We start from the raw sequence: 23262 nt of genomic DNA on the forward strand, positions 1-23262 counted from the left end.
TTGAATGAGGTCCAGGATGTATTGGTGTTTTTGGCTGAGGTCCCGGGGGCCTCGGGGTGAATTCGGGTGTTTAAACGAGAGTTTTAAAGTTTGCTTCGGGTCTGTTGTTGCTGTCATCTGGTATTTCCGCTTCTGCGGAAATGGACCGTAGAAGCGGTTCCACAGAAGCGGGTGAAGGAGCACAGAAGCGGTTCGTGGCCTGGTAAGGAGATTCCGCAAAAGCAGAATATAGTTCGCAAAACCGAGTCCGCAGGAGCGGACTGTCAACCGCAGAAGCGGTACTGGGTGATCCGCAGAAGCGGATTTTGGGACGCAAAAGCGGAAATTGTAACTTTAATGAAAACCGCTTAAGCGGACTTCTGACCGCAGAAGTGGTCCCGCATAAGCGGAAGCGGGACCGCAGAAGCGAAGAACAACTGTTACAGAAGTGTTTAAAATATTAAATTTCATCCGCGAACAAGAGTTGGTTTCTACCATTTTTAAGCAACTTGGAGAGCTTTGGGCGAGAATTTTCGAGGGTTTTGACTGAGAATCAATTGGAGGTAAGTCTCTTGCCCTAATTATTCGAGTTTATGGTAGAAATTACAAGTAAATTGTGGAAAATTCATCAAAAACGAGTCAAGCTAGGGCTTGGAAAGTTGTGATGTAAAAACGGATTTTGAAAGGGCATTTCAACTCCGAATTTGGTAAAATTGGTATGTGTAGACTCGTGGCGAGACGAGGAATCTAGTGATGCAAATTTTGTAATTTTTCGAGAAGTGGGCCCGGGGCTCGGGTTTTGCCAACTTAGTGAATTTTGGTGTTTTTCGAGTCTTTTCGATTGGGTTATGTTTCTTTAGCCTATTGTAATGTATTCGTTGTGGTTTTAATCAGATTCGGCGTGCGAAGAGGTTGATTCGAAAGGCAAAGGCATAGCGAGCTAGACTTGTGGCCGACTTGAGGCGAGTAATAGATGTAGATGATGACCTGAAGGTTTGAAACCCCGGTATATCACATTGTGACGCTATATTGAGGCGAGGCACGTACTCTATGACGAGTGCGGGGTCGATTGTGACTGGGGATTGTGACCTAGTCCGTTTCGATTGATGTTCGTACTGTGTTCTTGACTAGAAACTGTTTGGTAATCATCCTACTTGGATTTTATGAATATGTTTGGGGCTTTGTGCCTATCATTTGCATCCTTCAGGGATCCTTATCACTGCTTCCATGATGCTTAGCATATTTCATGATATCAGTCCTGAGTTAGACACTACCTCGAAATGTTTAGTAAATAAATAAAGGTTTAAACACTTAGCTCTATAATCCCTAATAATTAGAACTGAAAATTGATTAACTTAACTGTGCCCGAGTGGCTTGCATGCATATATCTGGACTGAGTGTGGATCGGGTTGCACGCCGCAGCGAATGCTACGATGATATTGCGCTTGGGCTGTAGGAGCCCCTCCGGAGTCTGAACCCCCACAGTGAGCGCGGGTACCCAAATGGATCGGGCTGTGCGCCGCAGCGGTCATGTGCATTGCATTGCATTCATGCATTTATACCTATTTGTCTTACTTGTCCTGGTATTGTTGTTGTTCCACCGTTTAATGTGCTGAACCGCTGATTATAGCTTTATATTGTAATATTTCGGAATTTCTTACTTTCAGCCATTATATATGTTTATTACTCACTGAGTTGGAAGTACTCACTTTACTCCCTGCACCATGTGTGCAGATTCAGGTGCTCCGGAGACTTAGTGGAGCTGTTTGCTGTCTTCGTGAAGTTTATTTCAGGAGTTGTTGAGGTAGCTGCCTGACGTCCGCAGGACCCGACTCCTCCCCTTTATTTCATTTATCTTTCCATATCCTAGACTTCGTTATTACTATAGATATATTACTCTGTTACATCTAGAGGCTCTAGACTCGTGACTCCAGATCTATTGGGGAATGTTTGGATATCCGTTATTATTTTCCGTACTATTTTATTTAGATTCGGATTGGAACCTTGATATTTGCTATTTTAATCGTATTATTTGTTAACGGATTACGTATTTGGGTTGAGAGTATCTAATTGGTCGGGCTTGCCTAGCATTAGTGTTGGGCGCCATCACGACCGGGATTGGGGTCGTGACAAGAGGGAACATACATAAAAGTAGAGAATGGACTCTTCCATTTCCACCGTGGAGGGCGGCGCGTCATTTCCTTCTGATTCAATCTAAACACATAAAATCTCTATCTTTAAGAATAATATATGATACATCAACATACAAACTAAAAATAAATTTCGTACAAATTTAATGCAAATTTGAATATCTACAATAACTTACATAGTAAAAATAAATTTCATACAACTAATTATATATTATACAATTTATTTACATCTTATCTACAACTTTCATACATTATTTCTACCATAGTTAAATATAACTACAATATAATACAACTTCAATACAATTTTTATACAATATTTCTTTTGTATATTTTGTATCAGATTTATACATAGTAAAAATAAATTAAATACAACTAATTATATATTATACAACTTATTTACAATTTATCTACAACTTTCATACATTATTTCTACCCATTTAAATACAACTACAGTATCATAAAACTTAAATATAATTTTTATACAATTTGTCTTTTGTATCTGATTTGTATATAGTTTGTCTGTGGTGTTTGCTTCTTCCTCTCTAAAATTCTAATCAAAACTTACTCTCTTAATACAATTTTGATACATATCAACAACTTTATGTAAAAAGATAGTATTGATAACTTAAATATAAATTTGATACAACAATTCATACATTATACAACTATTTTTCAACTTTCATACAACACACACACACACACACACACACACACACACACACACACACACACACATATATATATATATATATATATATAAATTACAGCAGAATACAATTTACATACAATTATAATACAACTTTACTATAATTTCGTAAGTATATTGCATGTCATGTGTTCTTCTTCTTCTTCTTCTTCGAGTTTCAATCTGAAATTCAGCCAAAATCAAGTCTAATCTTCATAAAAACACCCTCAAAATTGAGATATAAACTCCAAACAATACCCCCAATTATTTGCAATTACACCCAATCCAAATAAATAATGGTTTTTGAAAACCAAAATTCGATTTTAAAGTTTCAAAGTTTTTTAATGGATATCAATAGTGGAGAGTCAAACACCTTCAAAATTTATTAATTGACAATTTCAATTTGAACACCAATTGTGCAACATGAAAGGAAATTGCTAAATTAAAACGATTGAAATTCATTGATGAATTCCATTAAAACTCTATACAACAAGAAAGTATAAAAAAACAAAGAACATCAAATGAAGAAAAATTGGGGAAAAAATAGAGAAGGAGAGAGAGAGAGAGAGAGAGAGAGAGAGAGAGAGAGAGAGAGACTGGGCAAGTATAAAGGGATAAGAAAATAACTGATATTCCTTATTCAATTCATTATATAAAGGGATACTCATTTAAAACTTATTTGTATATAATTGGTAAATTGTATATGACCATGTAATTAAATTGAAACTTGAGTAGGGAGGGTAACAAGGTTTCAAATAGTGTATAGGAAGGTAAAAATCCCATAACAAAACGGGCCTATAGACTGCTGATAGTCATTTTGGGAAAAAACAGAAATAATCGATTTATAATTGGTAATTGAAAAATAGTCACAGTTTCAAAGGTAATCAAAATTACTCATTTTTCATGTAAAGATAAAATCTTAACAAAAATACCCTAAAAATCTGGAAAAATACCTGCATAATATGCTGGAGTTCGAATTTTTGCATATGAGATTCCACCATACTGTGCTGGAATTTCATAATGTGCTAGATACTAACAGAATATGTTGGAAGCTTATACATAGGAGCTCCCATAATCCAACAAATTATGCTGGAATTTTTCTTGTTTCAGCTAGGGTGTTTTTGTTTAAATTTTCTTTTCGCATAAAATAGTAGCTATTTTTCAATGACTTTACAAACAATGGTATTTTTTTATTATCGGTCCGAAAATTGACTAACTCATGTTATTTTCACTAACGAATTCGTAAAGGGATTAAATTAGATACCCAATTAATAGTGCGCATGTAATCGAATATATTATTATATTCGATTTAGTAAAAGAGAACTAAAAATATTTCATTTGATAGGTATAAAATAGGATAATTAGGTGAGAGGACGTCAAGTCAAATTTTAATTGCCGTCGTGATGGAGCCCAAAACCGTTTTCAGGCAAGCCAACGCGAAAATATTAATAAGTTCCAGTTTTACTTTTTACAAAAATAGTTACCAGAACCTCTATGTTTGAATTTAAAACAAGCGATAATTAACATCGTACCATAATAGTTATACAATCCCGACACAAAATAGTCTACTAAATGTGTGTGCCAAGACCTGGTGTCACAAGTATGCGAGCATCTAGTAGAATATACAAAAGAATAAATCTATCATACTGTCTGAAATAGAATAGACAGCCAAAAGTAAAGAAAGACTCCATCGGGCTGCTGAACGGCGTGGGAAGGGAGCAGCTCACCGTGGAATCTCGGGCCGGATCAAGAGTATGCACCAGCCTGGTAACCAGATGTACCTGCCTCAGATCCTGTACAATTAAGTACAGAAGTGTAGTATGAGTACATAAACAATATGTACCCAGTAAGTATCCTGTCTAATCTCGAAGAAGTAGAGACGAGAGGTCGACTTGACACTTACTAGGGTCAAATAATAAGAGAAAGTGTTCTACTAAGCATGGATAGCACAAATGATTAACGACTTATAGCAAGAAGTAACAGGTCCTTTCCTAGATAGTATCACAATTAGCCATTTACATTTCAGGGCATATAAACAAGTTCAGTCCGCAGCAATATACCGAGCAAGAAGCATCCACAAGTAATGCCGAGGTCGTACGGCCCGATCCAATATAAAAGTAAAGTATGCACTATCGGAGGGTCGAACGGTGCGGACCATAGATGCATCTATCACCCTGCTCATGAATCATACATGCGACGCGGTAAAATGTAATTAGACACAACAAACAAGCAGACAAGAATATATCATGGGAGCAATTACCCATAGAAATGTCAACTCCTCTTTAAAAGATCAAGAAAGTGGTGTTTCTCGTATTAATTTCATTTACCACATTCAACATGGTTTAAGCAATCCAAATTAACCATAAAGTCACAAGAATATCACATAAAGCATGCTTTTGGGTCCTAGACTACCCGGACTTAAGCATATTAGTGGCTACGCACGGACTCCCGTCACCTAGCGCGTACGTAGCCCCCGCATTTAGTGGCAAATTATTCAATTATTACACCTATGGGGACAATTACCTCTTACAAGGTTATATAGGAGACTCACCTCGCTCCAAAGCGTACTTCCAATATCAAGAACGTGCTCAAACCCTCAATTTGGAGCCGAAAGATCCAAAACTAATTAAACGAGGCAGGAACTAGTCAATACAAGCTCAAGATTACGCATTTTAATTACTAAAGTAATTTCCCAACCTTAATCATAAGTTTCCTAAAATCCGATCCCGGGCCCACGTGTCCGGATTCCGAAATTTTTTGAAGAAAGTTTTTCTCTATAACCTAAGGATCAATAATATATGATTTCTACTTCATTCCATAACAAGTTTCGTGGTAAAATCTAAGTTTTATCAAAATCCTAGGTTTTGCTCTAATCCCATGATTTTTCGCTAATTTTTGTGTGTTAATCTACCCAAAACCCAAGTATTAAACTCACATTAAGTAGAAATAACTTACCTCACAATGCTATGTTGAAATCCCCTCTTTGAAAGCTCCCAAATCGCCCAAGTGTAGAGATAAAATGAAATAAATGGCCTAAGTCCCGTTTTTAAAAGCTGTGTCCAGGCCTCTGATGTCGCATTTGCGACATCAGATTCACAAATGCGAACTCGAAATTGCGACAAAAGCTTCGCAATTGCGAACTGGCTCGCCTCCTGCTTTGATCACAAATGCGATCCTGGGGTCGCAAATGCGGACCCTGCAGGGTTCGCATTTGCGATGTAATTGTCGCAAATGCGACGCTGCCCACCTCCTGCCTTCATCGCAATAGTGATTGTTTCCTCGCAAATGCGAGGTCGCAATTGCGAACGAATTCCTCGCATTTGCGAGACCTGCAACTTCTCACAGAAACACCAGAAAACTAGGGTGTTTTTCACCCCCCAACCCATGTCGAAACTCACCCGAGCCCTCGGGGCTCCACTCCGAACACCCACACAAGTCGAACAACCTTGTACAAACTTGCTCGAGCGATCAAATCGCCGAAATAAAACGTAAAACTACGAATTCAACTCCAAAACGCATGAAATCCTTAAGAACCCTCAAATTCCTATTTTTACAACCGGACGTCCGAATCACGTCAAATCAGTCCCGTTTCTCACCAAACTTCACAGACAAGACTTAAATATTATATTGGACATATACCCAGCTCCGGAACCAACATACGCGCCCGATACCATCATGATCAAACATTATTAAATTCTTTAAATCCTTAGAAATTTCAGTTTTACAATTTTTAACAAAAATTCATTACTCGGGCTAAGGATCTCTGAATTCGATTCCGGACATACGTCCAGATCCCATATTTTCCTACAGGCCCTCCAGGACTGTCAAAATGCCAGTCCGGGTCCGTTTGCGAAAAATGTTGACCAAAGTCAAACTTAGCCTTTTTAAGAAATCTTAGGGAATCAAGTGTACCTATTTCAACCCAAACTCTTCCAAATCCCGAACCAACCATCTCTGCAGATCGTAAATTAGTTAAAGCAAGCGCGGGAAGTCTTATTTAGGGGTACGGGGTTCTAAAAAGTGAAACGACCAGTCGGGTCGTTACATCCTCCACCTCTTAAACAAACGTTCATCGTCGAACGGGTTTAGATTCATACATGAAGTGCCGAATAAGTGTGGATATCTGCTCCGTATGTCCTCCTCGGACTCCCAGGTCGCCTCCTCGACTGGTTGGCCCCTCCACTGGACCTTTACTGCAGAAACCCTCTTGGACCTCAACTGGCGCTCCTGCCTATCAATAATGGCAACTGGCTCCTCCTTGTAGCTCAATCTCTCGTCTAGCTGAATGGTGCTGAAGTCTAACACATGAGACCAGTCGGCGTGGTACCTTCGAAGCATAGACACATGAAAAATTGGATGGACTCCCGATATGCTGGGATGTAAAGCAAGCTCATATGCCACCTCCCCAACTCTCTTCAACACCTCAAATGGGCCAATAAACATTGGGCTCAACTTACCCTTCTTCCCGAATCTCATGACACCCTTCATCGGCGAGACTTTCAAGAGAACCTTTTCACCGACCATGAATGATGCATCGCGCGCCTTCTGGTCCGCGTAACTCTTCTATCTGGACTGTGCTGTGCGAAGCCTTTCCTGAATCAACTTTACCTTTTCCAAGGCATCTCTCACCAAATCTGTACCGTACAACTTAGCCTCACCGGGCTCAAACCACCCGATAGGAGAACGACATCGTCGACCATATAGAGCCTCAAATGGAGCCATCTCTATGCTGGATTGATAGCTGTTGTTGTAAGCAAGGGCAAGAACTGATCCCACTGTCCTCCAAAGTCAATCACACATGCTCTGAGCATGTCCTCCAAAATCTGAACTGTCCACTCTGACTGTCTGTCGGTCTGAGGATGGAATGTCGTGCTAAGCTCCATGAGGGTCCCCAACTCACTCTGAACGGCTCTCCAGAAATGGGAAGTGAACTGAGGGCCTCTATCTGATATGATGGAAACAGGCACACCGTGCAACCGAACTATCTCCCGAATGTAAATCTGAGCCAACCTCTCTCAAGTGTACGTAGTCACAATCGGAATAAAGTGTGCTGACTTGGTCAACCTGTCAACAATGAACCACACCACATCAAACTTCCGCAATGTCCGCGGCAACCCGACTACAAAGTCCACAGTAATGCGCTCCCACTTCCACTCAGGGATAGGCATCTGCTGAAGTAGGCCACCTGGCCTCTGGTGTTCATACTTAACCTACTGGCAATTCAAGCATCTAGCCACATACTCAACTATGTCTTTCTTCATCCCCAGCCACCAATAATGCTGCCTCAAGTCACGAAACATTTTCCTAGCACCTGGGTGAATAGAATACCGTGAACTATGTGCCTCTGCTAGAATCCTCTACCTCAAGCCATCAACATTAGGAACACATAGGCGACCCTTGAGTCGCAGGACACCATCCTCGCCAATGGAAACCTCCTTGGCACTACCCTGTAGCACTGTTTCTCTGAGAACTGCCAGATGCGAATCATCAAACTGCCGGGCCTTGATCNCGTGACTCCAGATCTATTGGGGAATGTTTGGAATATTCGTTATTATTTTTCGTACTATTTTATTTAGATTCGGATTGGAACCTTGACATTTGCTATTTTAATCGTATTATTTGTTAACGGATTACGTATTTGGGTTGAGAGTATTTAATTGGTCGGGCTTGCCTAGCATCAGTGTTGGGCGCCATAACGACCGGGATTGGGGTCGTGACAAAAAGGGTTCTGAGTTCTCCGAACTCGGAGAAGAAAAAACCAAGGAGAAGGCACCCTCGAACTGGATGTACTTCGATCGGTATCAAGACACAACTAAAATAAGAACTTAAAGAGAAGAATAATGTATTGCTTTGGAATACGTGTTACAATGTGTTTTACAAGTAATATGACCCCCTTTACATAGTAGGGGAGTCCTACTTTAGGTACAATTCTATAAAAGGTAAAAATCTCTTGATTCGTTGATTTGCCGGTTCCTTATTGATACGTGCCGAGATTCCCGCTGTAATATCCGACAGGTCATGAATAATTCGGTCTTCTGTTTGTTACATTGACAATGTTTTCTCGAGCTCGTTCGGGGTCAGGGTCGATTCCGGGATCACATACTCAATGTTCTCGAGGACATACATTCTGATCTCGGGTTCTGTCCCGGTGGAACTTGGGGTCGATCTTCAATCTCTCTTGTTCCGAGCCCAGTCTACCATGTCGTAGACGAGCACCATTTCTACCGTATACAAAAAGTCTGGTTTTAGTGTTCTTGTTTGAGTGAGGCAGCGAGAAAACTATTGGAATTGAGTCATCAAATGATTGAAAAATTAACAAAAAGAGTAGTTTTAAAGAGTAGACTCTTGAGACTACTATGAGCCCGTTTGGATTAGCTGTTTGTAAATAGCTAATAAGCTTGAAGTGCATAAAAGTATTTTGTGATGAAATTGATTTTTAAATAAGCATTTACGTGTTTGGATAAACGTGCTGAAACTAATAATAAGCAGCTGATGTGTTTGGTAGAAAAGTGCTGATAAATTGTTCTTTCATTAAAATGACTAAAATATCCTTATAAACTTACAAAAGAATATAAATTAAAAAGTTTCTTTATAAAGAAAAAGATGAACAACAAATATGGAATGAAAAGAAATTCAGAAAATCTATTTTGGGAAAATTATTTTGCGAATTAGATTATATTATTAAGGATAACTTGTAAAAGCCTTAGAGGGTGTTTGGCTAAGCTTATAAGCTGGTCAAACTAGCTTATAAGCACCTTTTGGCTTATCTACGCGTTTGGTAAATACCCAAAGTGCTTATAAGCCAAGTGCTTATAAGCTAAAATTAGTCATAAGTCATAAGTTGGTCACCCCCAACTTATGGCTTTTTAGCTTATAAGCACTTTTAGTTTGACCAAGGCTTTTACTAGTTTATCCTTAATAATGTCCTAATTCACAAATATTTTTCCCAAAATAAATTTTCTAACTTTCTTTGCATTCCATATTCATTGTTGGTCTTTTTCTTTGCAAAGAAACTTTTTAATTTATAATCTTTTGTAAAGTTTGTAAGGATATTTTAGTCATTTTAATAAAAGAATAACTTATCAACGCTTTTCTACCAAACACATCAACTGCTTATTATCAGTTTCGGCACGTCTATCCAAACACGTAAATGCTTATTTAAAGCTACAGCACTTCATGTTGGGGGTGACCAACTTATGACTTATGGATGATTTTAGCTAATAAGTATTGTGATATGCCCATGTGGCAAGCTGTGTACAGCTGGCTGCCAGCTAGATGCCAACTAAGGTGTCTTAAGTTAGTTGTAATTAGTTGTAAGATGTAATTAGTTATGATTAGGCGGTTAGGATATTTGTATATAAATATCTTTTAGTGGCAATGAAACAATAGACTTCCACTTTCTTCTTCTTCCTCTGCAGTTCATTTCCTTTTCTCTTCTCTTTAGAACATTCTAGATCATTGATGCTCAGAATTCATGGAGTAATTGCAGTATTTTGGCATGGTATCAGAGCATTGATCCACAAGTAGATGTTCGAGGATCACGATTGAAGATTAACAGTGAAGGAATCGAATCAAAATCCGTTCATTTTGCTCAGCTATGGCGGAAAAACTTTCAACTGATAAACTCGCCTACACTCATCCTCTGTTCATGAATCCAGGAGATACACCTGGTATGATATTGATTCCTGTGAAGCTCACTGGATCGGAGAATTATGGAATGTGGAGCAGATCGATGCGGATTGCTCTCATGGCGAAGAGGAAATTATGGTTTGTAACTGGTACCTGTAAGCGAGAATCCTTTGAGGTAGAGTTGCATGAGCAATGGGACACTTGCAACGCGACAGTCCTCTCATGGATCACGAACACAGTAGCAGTTGACCTCTTCAGTGGAATTGTGTATGCATTTGACTCTCACGCTATTTGGCATGACTTACAAGAGCGATTTGACAAAGTGAATCGCATGAGGATTTTTCAATTTCATCGGCAAATTGCGACACTATCACAAAGTACTAATTCAGTCTCTGTGTATTTTTCAAAATTGAAGGAATTGTGGGCTGAATATGATGTAATGGTACCTCCACCTGGTTGTGATTGTGCTAAGTTAAAGGATTATATTGAACACTTCTATCAATAGAGGTTATTGCAATTTCTTAGTGGTCTAAACGACTCGTATGACCAAGCTAGAAGGCAAATCCTGTTAAAAACAACTGTACCCACACTTAATCATGCTTATGCTATGATAGTTGAAGATGAAAGCCAAAACTCTGTTGGTTTGAATGTATCTGCTGAAAAAGGAGATCCAATGGCTATGCAAATGAATCGTGGACAGACTTATAAAGGGAAGAAGCCTTTTTTAGTGTGTGACTACTACAATATGAAGGGGCATTCAAAGGAGAATCGCTATAAGCTAGTTGGATATCCTACTGATTTCAAGCAAAGGAAGAAAGGACCCTATGGAAATGAAAATGCTGCTTATGGGAGTGGAAATGCTGCAAGTTCAGTTGGTTATAGAGGTCCAACCGGATTTGGAGGACAATCTGGGAATGGTAGACAACCATTTGCTGCTGTGAACAACACCTCTAGCAACATGGAAGGTCAGACACAAGCACAACACAACCTTGAAGGAATGTTAAAAAATTCCTCACTTCATTGAGGAGCAGTACAACTAGATTCTCAACTTGTTGAATAAGGACACAGGGGACAACACTCAGTTAACATGACAGGTAATGATATATATATATATATATATATATATATATTGTTTTTGCCGAAATCGACAAATGATGAATGGATTGTTGATTCAGGAGCATCACATCATGTAGTATCAAACAAAGACCTATTAGAACCAGATCATTTGTCAAGGTAACACACATGTGACAAGGTACATTTACCTACAGGAGCTAAGGCAAACATAACACATACTGGCGAAGCTTCTCTATTTGATAACAAGAGAATTACAAATGTGCTATTTGTGCCAAATTTTAAGTACAATTTATTATCTGTGTCAAAATTGACAAAGGAAATTATGTGTTCAGTAGCCTTTTTCCCTCACTTCTGCATCTTTTAGGAGCTTTACAGTGGCAGGGTGAAGGGGATTGGTAAAGAAAGAGGTGGCCTTTACATCTTCAAGAGGGGACATGGTAGTGATGAAGACACAGGACACAGAATAATGGCAATAGCTTGTAAGGAGGACTGCAGCTTATGGCACAAGAGGCTGGGTCACCCTTCCTTGTCACCAATGAAATATATGAAAACTGTACATAGTAATGTGGATAGTACATTGATAAATAAGTGTCCAGTTTGTCCTTTAGCAAAACAGACTAGATTGGTGTTTCCTACTAGCAGTTCAAGAGCTGATTCTATATTTTGTCTTGTACATATGGACCTTTGGGGACCTTATAAAACACCAAAATTTGACAAAAAGTACTATTTCTTGACTGTGGTTGATGACTATAGTAGATATACATGGATTTACTTACTGCAGCTTAAAACAGAAGTTATAGTTAGTATCAAGTCTTTCCCTGCTATGGCTAAGACTCAGTTTGGAGTCATAGTAAAGGTGATCAGGACTGATAATGGAACAGAGTTCTTCAACTCACAATGTAGCTCATTGTTTCAAGATCTGGGGATAGTTCATCAGAGTAGCTGTGTGCATATACCCCAACAGAATGGGGTTGTAGAAAGGAAGCACATACATATCCTAAACATAGCTAGAGCATTGAAATTTCAATCTAGATAGCCAATCAGATACTGGGGTATTTGTATTCAGACAACAATATATTTGATGAACAGACTGAATTCTGCTGTGATCCAAGGAAGAAGTCCCTATGAACTTCTATACAAGAAGAAGTCTTCCTTAACACATCTGAGAGTCATTGGGTGTTTGTGCTATGCAACCAATGTACTCAATGGGGACAAGTTTGTAGAAAGAGCTAGAGCTGCAGTGTTGATGGGATATTCAGAGACTCAGAAGGCTTATACACTTCTGGACCTCCACACACATCAATTCTTTGTGAATAGAGATGTCATATTCAAGGAAATGAATTTCCTTTTGCCAAAGCATCCATCACAGTTCAGGCTAAAGTCCATGACACTCCTGCTCCTATGGAGCAGCACAACTTGTTTGATGATTGTTTTGTAGGTGAGGAACATTCAAATAGCAATGTTGATCAAGGATCTGATGCTGGGGCACAAGATTATGCCATTGAAGATGATATTGATGAGCAGAGTGGTTCTAGTGCAGAACAGGTACCCTTACCTACTGATGAAGAGCAACTGCTGACAGATACAGGTGCAGCCTCATCTCTTGAGAAGTTGCAGGTTGAGGAGGGTGTAATGACACATGATCAACCTATAACTCTCAAGAGGTCTGCTAGAACAAGTAAACAACCCATCTGGATGAAGGATTATGTGATTTAAGGTGACAAGACTAGGACCAAACATCCCATCTCCAATCATCTGTCTTATGACAAGGTTACACCAGCTTATCAAAGCTATCTTGCCAAGTTCTCCACCTTAATTGAACCTCAGACCTTCAAGGAAGCAATTAAGGATGAAAGATGGGTAGAAGCTATGAAGCAGGAGATTAAAGCCTTGGAAGAAAACAAGACCTGGGAGGTAGTGACACTTCCTAAGGGCAAGAAAACAGTTGGTTCAAAGTGGGTATAGAAAATCAAATACCAGGCCAATGGTGAGGTTGAAATATTTAAGGCAAGGCTATTGCAAAGGGCTACAGTCAAAGAGAGGGATTGGATTATCATGACACCTTCTCCCCCGTGGTCAAGATGGTCATAGTAAGGACAGTGATTGCATTAGCTATCTCCAAGGGCTGGAATATGTATCAAATGGATGTGTATAATGCCTTTTTGCAAGGTGATCTGTATGAAGAGGTTTACATGGAAATGCCAGAAGGATTCAGGATACAGGGGGAGCAGAAAGTTTGTAGGTTGCTTAAGTCCTTATATGGACTAAAACAGGCATCCAAGCAGTGGAACATCAAACTAACAGATGCACTAGTAGAAGCAGGCTTTATGCAGAGCATCTATGACTATTCATTGTTCACTTAGAAAGGGGAAAAGATGTGGTGATTGTTCTAGTGTATGTGGATGATTTACTCATCACTGGAAGCAGCACTGAGATTGATGAGGCTAAAGGAGTGTTGCACAGAAAATTCAAACTGAAAGATCTGGGAGAGCTCAGGTATTTCCTGGGCATTGAAGTCTTGAGGTCTAAGTCAGGTGTCATCCTAAATCAAAGGAAGTATGTGTTGGAGCTGGTTTATGATCTAGGCCTAAGTGGTGCTAGGGTAGCCAACACACCTTTGGAATGCAATCTAAAGCTAACAATTGTGGAGTATGATGAGGCGGTTGGAGTCAACGGTGATGGAATACTGGAAGACATCAACAAATATCAGAGGTTGATTGGGAGAATAATGTATGTCACTATCACAAGACCTGATTATCAACTTTGTAGTCCAAACACTCAACCAGTTCATGCAAGCACCAAAGCAGTCACACTGGGAGGCTGCAACAAGGCTGGTTAGGTATCTAAGAGGCACAACAAGTCAAGGAATTTGGATGCAGGCTACAGAAGTCAATGAGTTGACCTGTTGGTGTGATTCAGATTGGGCATCATGCCAAAACACAAGAAGGTCAGTAACAGGATATGTTGTGAAACTTGGGGACTCTTTGATCTCTTGGAAGTCAAAGAAGCAACAGACAGTATCTAGAAGTTCAGCAGAGGTAGAATACATGAGCATGGCATCAGCAGTAGCAAAAATCACTTGGTTGTTGGGGCTGTGCAAAGAGCTAGGCATTGAAACTAGAGAACCAGTAATAGTGCACACTGACAGCAAGGCTACCATGCAAATTGCAGCCAATCCAATCTTTCACGAACGAACGAAGCATATAGAGATTGATTGACATTTCATTAGAGACAAGATTAAGTGTGGAATGATCAGGCCTGTATATGTTCCTACAAAAGATCAGTTAGCAGATCTCTTGACGAAAGGATTAAGTCATGCAGCACATGTCCATCTATTGAGCAAGCTGGGAGTGTTGAACATTTTGCACCCTCCAGCTTGAGGGGGAGTATTGTGATATGCCCATGTGGCAAGCTGTGTACAGCTGGCTGCCAACTAGATGCCAACTAAGGTGTCTTAAGTTAGTTGTAATTAGTTGTAAGATGTAATTAGTTGTGATTAGGCGGTTAGGATATTTGTATATAAATATCTGTTAGTGGCAATGAAACAGTAGACTTCCACTTTCTTCTTTTTCCTCTGCAGTTCATTTCCTTTTCTCTTCTCTTTAGAACATTCTAGATCATTGATGCTCAGAATTCATGGAGTAATTGCAGTATTTTGGCAATAAGCACTTGACTTATAAGCACTTTGGATGTTTACTAAACGTGTAAATAAGTCAAAAGGTGCTTATAAATTAATTTGACCAGCTTATAAGCTTGGCCAAACACCCTCTATTTCCATCACAGGAGAAGTATGTTTCTTTCTGCTCGAGACAAACTAATGAGAGCTTCTTCGTTTTCCTTTTCTTCGAAAAGAAATAGGCTTTTGAAAAATATATCTACTTCCATCACATAATTAGATGCTAAACCAAAAATTTCAGTAGGATAAGGTAAAACTTCAGCGAAACAAAAAAAATAGTAATAATCAAATAATTTCGGACTTTAGAAATAAAGGGATTACAGTTGCTAAAAATCTTATATGCAAATAGAAATCATTTAGAGCAACGTGATTTTTGAACCATTAATTTTTAATGCAAGAAGTATATTTTGATAAGCAGGATTAAAAGCCAAGAAACATTTTTGTAGTGATATGATACCAAAGGAAAGCAAAAGAAAAACTCTAAAAAGAGTTGTGGATATTTCTTTCTCATTTCCACAGGCGTGGAGTTTTACGGATCTTTATACTCTATAATATCTACTGTATCAATTAAAATAGTAAGATAGTGGGCTTTAATCATTGATTTACTTTTTAATATCTTCTTGTTTAGAAAACGTGATAAAGGAGGGGGGACTCAGCATTTTGGTGCCAGTCAACGTTGATGTTGTTGCCTTCTCAGAAGACTCATTCTGGCCTCTCTGTAATTGAAATTTAGTACTTTAATATGTAGTATTACCAGATTATCCTCCTCATTAGACCCTACTTTTCTATGTTGACTTGAATCTAATTTTTCAGACTGATTTCTGGTCAATCATGTCCTCTCCTGAAGTGTAAAAACAGTGCTGTGGTCCAAATAAACATTCCTTTTCAATGTGGTCAAGAAATCCCAGAAACTTAAGGAAAAAGGCGAAAAATTTTATTTTGTGCCTCACACAATTGATACTAGTTATCTGAGACCTCTTTTTTGTCTCACAACTATGTGGTCCCAGAATTTTGTGGACCAGATGTGTAAGATATGAGTCCACAAATATGTGAAATAAAAAGAGGCCTCACACAACTAGTGTAAGTCGTGTGAGGCACAAAATAAAATCAATCGAAAAATGTGTACTAGTTCTTGTAACTTAACGTTATCTATGTTGGAATTTACACTTGAGAATAGGGCTGTTCAAAATCGAACCGAAATCGAAAACCGAACCGAAACGAAACTGAAGCTTAATGGCTTATTGGTATCGGGTTAACGGTTTAACGGACGTGGAACGGATTGAAATTTTTTTATTAACGGCTTATCAGTTTGGGGCGGATTATTCAATTTTCTTAATGGATAATCCGTTAACCCGTTAAGAATATATATATATATATATATATATATATAAAATTTATTTTTATCAATATATATATTAAATAATAAAAAACCCTTCTTCCATTTCCAGTACTCTATCTCTATTCTCTATTACTAATTTACTATTAGACAAATTTTAATTGCTTGCTTCTCGCATTCTTTTCAATCCTATCAAACCAAAAACGATTTACTTGATTGCTTCACGTATTCTTACCACCTCCAGTAGGTGCAGTGGAAGTACCAAAATTTAACAAACAAGAGATAGTTTAACGAGTAGACTCTGCTGTTAAATTGGGTTAAACACATACATCTACAGGTTTGCTTGCATGTAAAAAAAAACGTCAGTCCGCACACATTTCGGCAGGTGTTCTTGGATTGATTAGTAATTAGAGCGACATCTAAAGAAAATTGGAGCAGTTATAAAACAAGAGCAAGAAATCACATTCTTTGACCAACATCTAAGCCAAATCGTTAAGAGTAAATAACGGCCTAATCCGCCCTACTTGAGAAGTACTAGTGTGGTTACATTTTATTTACCCACTTGAAGAACTTTTGTTTGTTATTAATTAAAATAAAAGGTAAATGAACGCCATTGCCGGGGTTCAAACCCGGGTCACCTGCATGACTGGCAGGAATACTCACCACTATACTACAACGACTTGGTTGTAAGTCTGCGACATTTGGTTAAAATTATTAAGGAATCCAAGAAATTAACGCTTTATGGTAATGAGTAGGTATAAAGAAGGATAACCCCGATACCAGTTTGGCCATTATCGTTGCTGGAAATTTGCAAAGTATTTAAATATTTGTGAATTATTAAGAAAAACTTGTTTAAAAAGTATCATTTGGCAACTCTAAATACCCATTTTCGATTTCCACCAAATATTATCCAAGCGCCTAGTTCAAAGCATGGAGTAAGCACAATATCTAGGGATGGGAATTGGGCGGGCCGGGCAAGCCTTGTCCTGTTGACATTTTGACCCGCCCTATCCTACCCCATTTAGTATTTTCTCAAATTTTTGCTCTGCCCTGCCTTGCCCTGCCCCGCCCCGCCCCGCTAAGCCCTGCCCCGCCCTGCCCCGTTTATGTTTTTTAATTATTTTCTTTATTTTTTCTTTTACAATATTCTAAATTAATTCTTTTAACTTTTTGAAATTTTTATTTGAACCAATTTGTTTCGTTTAGTCGTTATTTTCTTAAAAGTTGTCAAAACTGATTAAACTCCAATCGTGTGACTATTTGTCAATTTTGAAAAATTATTTTCAGAAAAAATAGATATTTATCTGGAGGGGAATGTTGAAATTCTATCTCCATATTGTATACTTTAATGCTGAGGATAGCAAAAATAGCTGTTAATACTTCATATAATATTTTTCTTTCAACTTAAAAAGATAACTTAAAGCTAACGCTATGAGCAACAATGATATTATACATGTTGAACCNAACGGTGATATTATACATGTTGAACTTCTTGAAAACTTATATTTTATACGAGATGCACGCCTGAAACAATTGACTTCATTAATATTTTCTCTTTTATATAATTAAATAGCTGAGTTTTTTGGTCACATAATTAGCTGAGGGTTTACAATTCTTTCATAATTTTAACTCAACAAAATTGTATTTTTTTTTACAAAACACAAATAAAATTATCGCCATTTGGATACCTAAAATTCCTAGTTTTTGTGGAGAATCTCAATCTTCTACAAAAGATTGCTAGCAATTGCTTCGCAAGTCTTCTGTAAAGACGACAACTTTTCAAAAAATTGGACGAAGCTAAAAAAATAAAGAGGACTGTGGCATCTTCTCTATGTGGCAGAAGAAGACGGTCACATATTCCACATATTTTCCAAATTAAAGTTTGCCCTGCCCTGCCCTGCCCTGCCCTAACCCACTAATTTATCAAAAAAAATTGGGATTTTTTCCTTCTTATACCATATATGAAACTTTATTACCAAATATGTGCATAGTATCTAAATTACCCGCCTAGTCCATATTTTTCCTACAATTTCTGTACCATTCGTTTATTAGGAATTAATAGAGCAAAATCTTCCCTTAATAACGCGCGAAAAATCAGGAAAGAATCTTGGGATTGATTTATTCTACATTAAATTCAAGTTTTGAAACGGAAAGGAGATTTCGCATCTCGTAATTTACTCTTAAACTACAATTCAAAATTTTTTTTAAAAAAAAGTACGAACCGCTTCAACAAACTACGAACAACTTCAACAAACTGGATTCAAATTGTAGAATTCAAATCTTCGAGATTCAACAACTCAAAATTGCTATATTCTGTTCTTCGTCGTTTTCAGAAATCAAATTGTCGATCATATATCTGTTCATCATCTTTTTTTCTCTCAATCTAGAAATCCAAAAAAGCGAAAAAATTTAGAATAATACATCAACAACAACACGCAATCATGTCCAAAATCGCAATCATGCTACAATTGAATGGGAATTGGGATAACTATGACAGATTTAGAGATTTTGAAGTTGATGCCATTGTGGTAGATGAGAATGCAAGCTACAGTATTCTGATTTCTACAATTGCAGAACAACTATCGATTGATACTTCAGAAAAAATGTAGAAATCAAATACATGGTGAACGACAATTGTCTCCCAATGGAGATTAGGAATGATATAGGGGTTCGTGTGTATATGGAGACCAAAAAGGAGAATAAAAATTTAGGTTCATATCCGTTATGTATAAGTGTACGAGATTTCAATATGGAATTGACGATCACCAACGATAACACAAGTGCAGGTTTGTATAGTTCGAAATTGCATAGAATTATGGTTTTACGGTATTATCTACAAAATTACTACATTTGCCTACAATTAAACTGCAAATCAGTTTAATGAAAGAATAAAGCAATTTTATTTTCAAAATTATCTACAAAGTTACTACATTTATAAGACAAAATAAACTACAATCTATGATTAGAAATTGTTGATTTCAAAATGTTGTCTTTAAATAAATTATCTACAAAGATTCTACAAATTGCAACAGTTATAATACAATTTAACTACAATGTCTGACATCCTAAAATGGATGACTACAAAATTTTCACTATATCTACAAATTATCTACAAAGATTCTACAAAATTATAACACCGTTTATCTTTATTTTAATGCAGGTTCGTCTGGATCCCTAAACACTGGGGTAGGATCACACAAAGTGTGGAATCTAACCACCCCATAATCCACATTATGTGGGGCAAAATAATGTCCATTCTGCACAAAATGATAAATTATTTCACATAAGTAAACTGCATAAAAATGAAGCATTAATCTACGTATTATCTACATATAACTACACAATCACTACACAAATAGCTAAAAACAAATCAGGAAGAAAAAATACATACAAATCTGCTTCAAAAAAATACAGCCTACCCACACATATAACTACAAAATATTGCAAGACATCTACAGATATAAACATTATCTACAAAAATGCAGGAAGAAAAAAGTAAAGATGGGAACTTCAACTTGACTAAAGATGGGAACGAATTTTGTAGAATGATAACTTCAATATTTGGTGAATTTAAACGGAGAATAATGAAGAACGTGGGTAGGAGTAGAAAATATCACATTAATTATAACCTTAATTAAATATGGTATAGAAATTGTAATTTGGTATACTAAATGTAATTTATTCAAACCTTAAACATGTAGGGTAAAAAGGTTTCCTAAGTGAGATAGGAATGTAAAAATCCCAAAAAAATTAGCCCTGCCCCGCCCCGACCTGCCCCAATTGCCATCCCTAACAATATCTTAGTTTAGCAGATCGAGGACTCCTCCCTCCAACTTTCTTAATGTAACAAATGATATGTAATTGAGTTATTAATTAGACTAGGAGCTTCTAATTTCGATACAGTTAATCAGTTCTTGAACATTAATCCATAGAACGTAGGCAAGGAATGTGAGACAAGAAAGTTGTCAAAGCAGTTGCATGATCCAATAAATTAATTAATTCACTTGGACACATAATTGCAACAATTTAAGGGTATTGAGTCTATAAATTTCCATCTTACATACAATTCTTGTGGCTACTCCATTCAGAAAAAGGTACCTTCTCGGGGTTGAACAAGCTTTCGGTTGTGAGGTGCAACCATTTCTTTTCTCAACTTGGTCAGTATATCTTCCATGGTGTATTCTCTCTGCCAATTTTCCAGCATACGGAACTTCTTTGCTTCAACCTATCACCATAATGTTAAAGTGACTTTTGCTGCTTCCAACAAAACCAGGAAATATGAAGTCGTGTATCGAAATATATAAATTGGGAGTCAAGCGTTTCCCTCCAATAAGAGATACTAATCAGTTTTAAGCTATTCAGAAATAGAGCTTACCAACCAATCCTGAAAGACAGAACCTAATGAAAAATATTGCAACAAAATAGGAACATTACCACTCCGCTCTCGGGGTTCACACAAGTCATGTTGATGCGTGAATGGAAACGAACACTTGGAGGTTTGTCTGGATAGTCTTTGTCACAGAATAACTTCAACTGATAAATACGTCCCTCATGTATGTCCTGACAATTGAGAAAACGGGGGGAAATGGTCAATTACAAGCATCGTGATGGACAAATGAAGTGTTTCTCTCAGCATGTTCTTTCGAGAATGTTCTTCGCTTCACGAGAAGTTGCAAGCATTTCCACCAAATGTACATAATATGAAGATAGACTTTGCATACTGCTCCTAACAATCATAAATACAATAGTTGCATTCTGGAGAGGCTAAAGCAGTAACAAGATACTAATTTGCACAAGTGGTTAAGCGCTCTTTGATCATTCTTGATCAGAATTGTCATGCATTATTACGTCCCAGACAAATCATAAGGATTTTATTTGCACATAAATATATTATTAGGTGGAAGAAAATCAATTACATATGTAAAGTACTCAAAACAGAAAACTTATGGAAAGAAAGCCATGTACTTTTACTAACCTAGCACGCATATCCTTGCGCGGTTCAGCCACAACCTTCCTTAGGCATTGTCGATTAGTATTACTGCCAAAGTACTAAACTAACTAGTATTTTTTTGTAAAATAGACCACACAAGAATCATCACACACCACTGAACTTGACAAAAATTCATTGACCTGGTCTCTTACTTGAACAATGCGTGAAAGGCCTTGTAATTCTTTTTGTTCCCCCAATTGCAGGAAGTAAATAGAGGAATTTTAGATATATCTATAATCTGTTATTGACCTTTTCTTACATGGAGTCTCAAATTTGCAGATATCTATAATTAACCTTTAACATCCAAAAAAAAGCTTTAGTTCACCAGTTACGGTCTCAAGATAAACAATTTTACTTGTTCTAAGATACACAATTTTACTTGTTCTAAAGTACCGCAAAATAAGAAACATATATTGCCTTAAGGCAGAAGATGTACAATGTTTAATCTCTACTTGGTCAACCAGTCAATCTTTCCACCAACTTGATTCAATTGAATTTGGAGAAATATTAGCTAATTGTCCATACATGAACTTATAATGAAAAATATCCTTTAAAGCAGTTAAAAAAGTTTCACATTCTGAAATGAATTAACAACCCAAAACTTCTACAGCTTAAGAGAAAACAATAAAACAGAGATCACTAATGAAAACTTTTAGCATCCGGAGAAGCTACTAGGATAGACAGGAAAACACAGTTTTGAGAAGAGCTTACATTGTTAGGACCAATTATTGTTCCAGTCCAAGAACGCATAAAAACATCGTCTGCATCATCCATCCCGTAGCTAACAGAACCATCTCCAATACCTTTTTCCCCACGTTCAAGTTCCTCGAGCAACCTAAAGTTCCGTGGGACTGACAAAAAGAAAACATTACTATGCATGATTCATTATCCAGATTTTCATAAATGGAAATAGGGGTGTTCATAAAAACCTGAAAAACCGAACCAAACCGACTAAAAGAACCGATACTTTTTAGGTTTGGTTTTGGTTTTGAATTTTAAAAACCGATCAAAATTAGTTTGGTTTTGGTTTTAATAAACAAATAACCGAAAAAAACCAAACCAAACCGACTATAAAAGCAGCTATTTAAATTTATTATTACACTTATATATATGTGTATTTTTATATAAAGTTTCTAAAATTTTATGGTACATATTAGTCATTTGTATTTTTAGTCTAGTTCTTTACTATATAATCATCTAATTCTTTACTTACCTTCACATTCTAGTTTGATTGGTAGTTTTCTTTTCCTAAGTACAAGAATTTATTTCATGTTAAAAATAATCGATTTTTAATTGAATACTTAAATTATTCATCACTATTTGATTCAATTATCATCAATATATCTTGGTAAATAATAGATTTCTCAAAGAGCAATTGATTTGATTGTGTTACGCTGAAAAGGTAGTCGCCGGAATATGTGTTTGGTAGTGTATGTCTCATATTTTAAGAAAACAACCGATAAATAACCGAAAAAAACCGAAAAACCGACAAAATCCAACAAAAACCGAATCGATAAAAAACTGACTTAATTGGTTTGGTTTGGTTTGGTTCTAATATTTGAAAAACCGACTTACTTGGTTTGGTTTCTTTTTAGGAAAAAACCGACCCAAACCGAACCATGAACACCCCTAAATGGCCTAAATGGAAATGAAGTACAGAGAAATTTCAAATGTCAAGTGATTTTATAGGGTGACAAGTAAGATACGAGTAAGTTTAAAATCCATCACAGATAAATCCATAAA

The 23262-nt window shown here is 37.2% G+C and overlaps 1 protein-coding gene across 3 annotated transcripts in view; it reads right to left on the bottom strand.

Moving 5' to 3' along the window:
- Nucleotides 1-18590: 18590 nt before the first annotated feature.
- Nucleotides 18591-23262, bottom strand: part of LOC109218963 (ubiquitin-conjugating enzyme E2 variant 1C-like) — a 6871-nt gene continuing 2199 nt past the window's right edge. Inside the window, exons 2-5 of one of the 3 annotated variants that reach the window (XM_019383364.1) lie at nucleotides 22231-22370; nucleotides 20964-21089; nucleotides 20628-20754; nucleotides 18591-18912 (exon numbers count right to left, since the gene is read on the bottom strand). In XM_019383364.1, the coding sequence (XP_019238909.1) occupies nucleotides 18908-18912; nucleotides 20628-20754; nucleotides 20964-21089; nucleotides 22231-22370 (398 nt within the window). In that variant the 3' untranslated portion in view covers nucleotides 18591-18907. Of the gene's footprint in view, nucleotides 18913-19460; nucleotides 19787-20589; nucleotides 20755-20963; nucleotides 21090-22230; nucleotides 22371-23262 lie in introns of those variants that run through there. The other 2 variants (XM_019383363.1, XM_019383362.1) reach the window with 2 other exon arrangements.

The sequence above is a fragment of the Nicotiana attenuata genome, unplaced genomic scaffold (genome assembly GCF_001879085.1).
Source record: "Nicotiana attenuata strain UT unplaced genomic scaffold, NIATTr2, whole genome shotgun sequence".
Lineage (NCBI taxonomy): Eukaryota > Viridiplantae > Streptophyta > Magnoliopsida > Solanales > Solanaceae > Nicotiana > Nicotiana attenuata.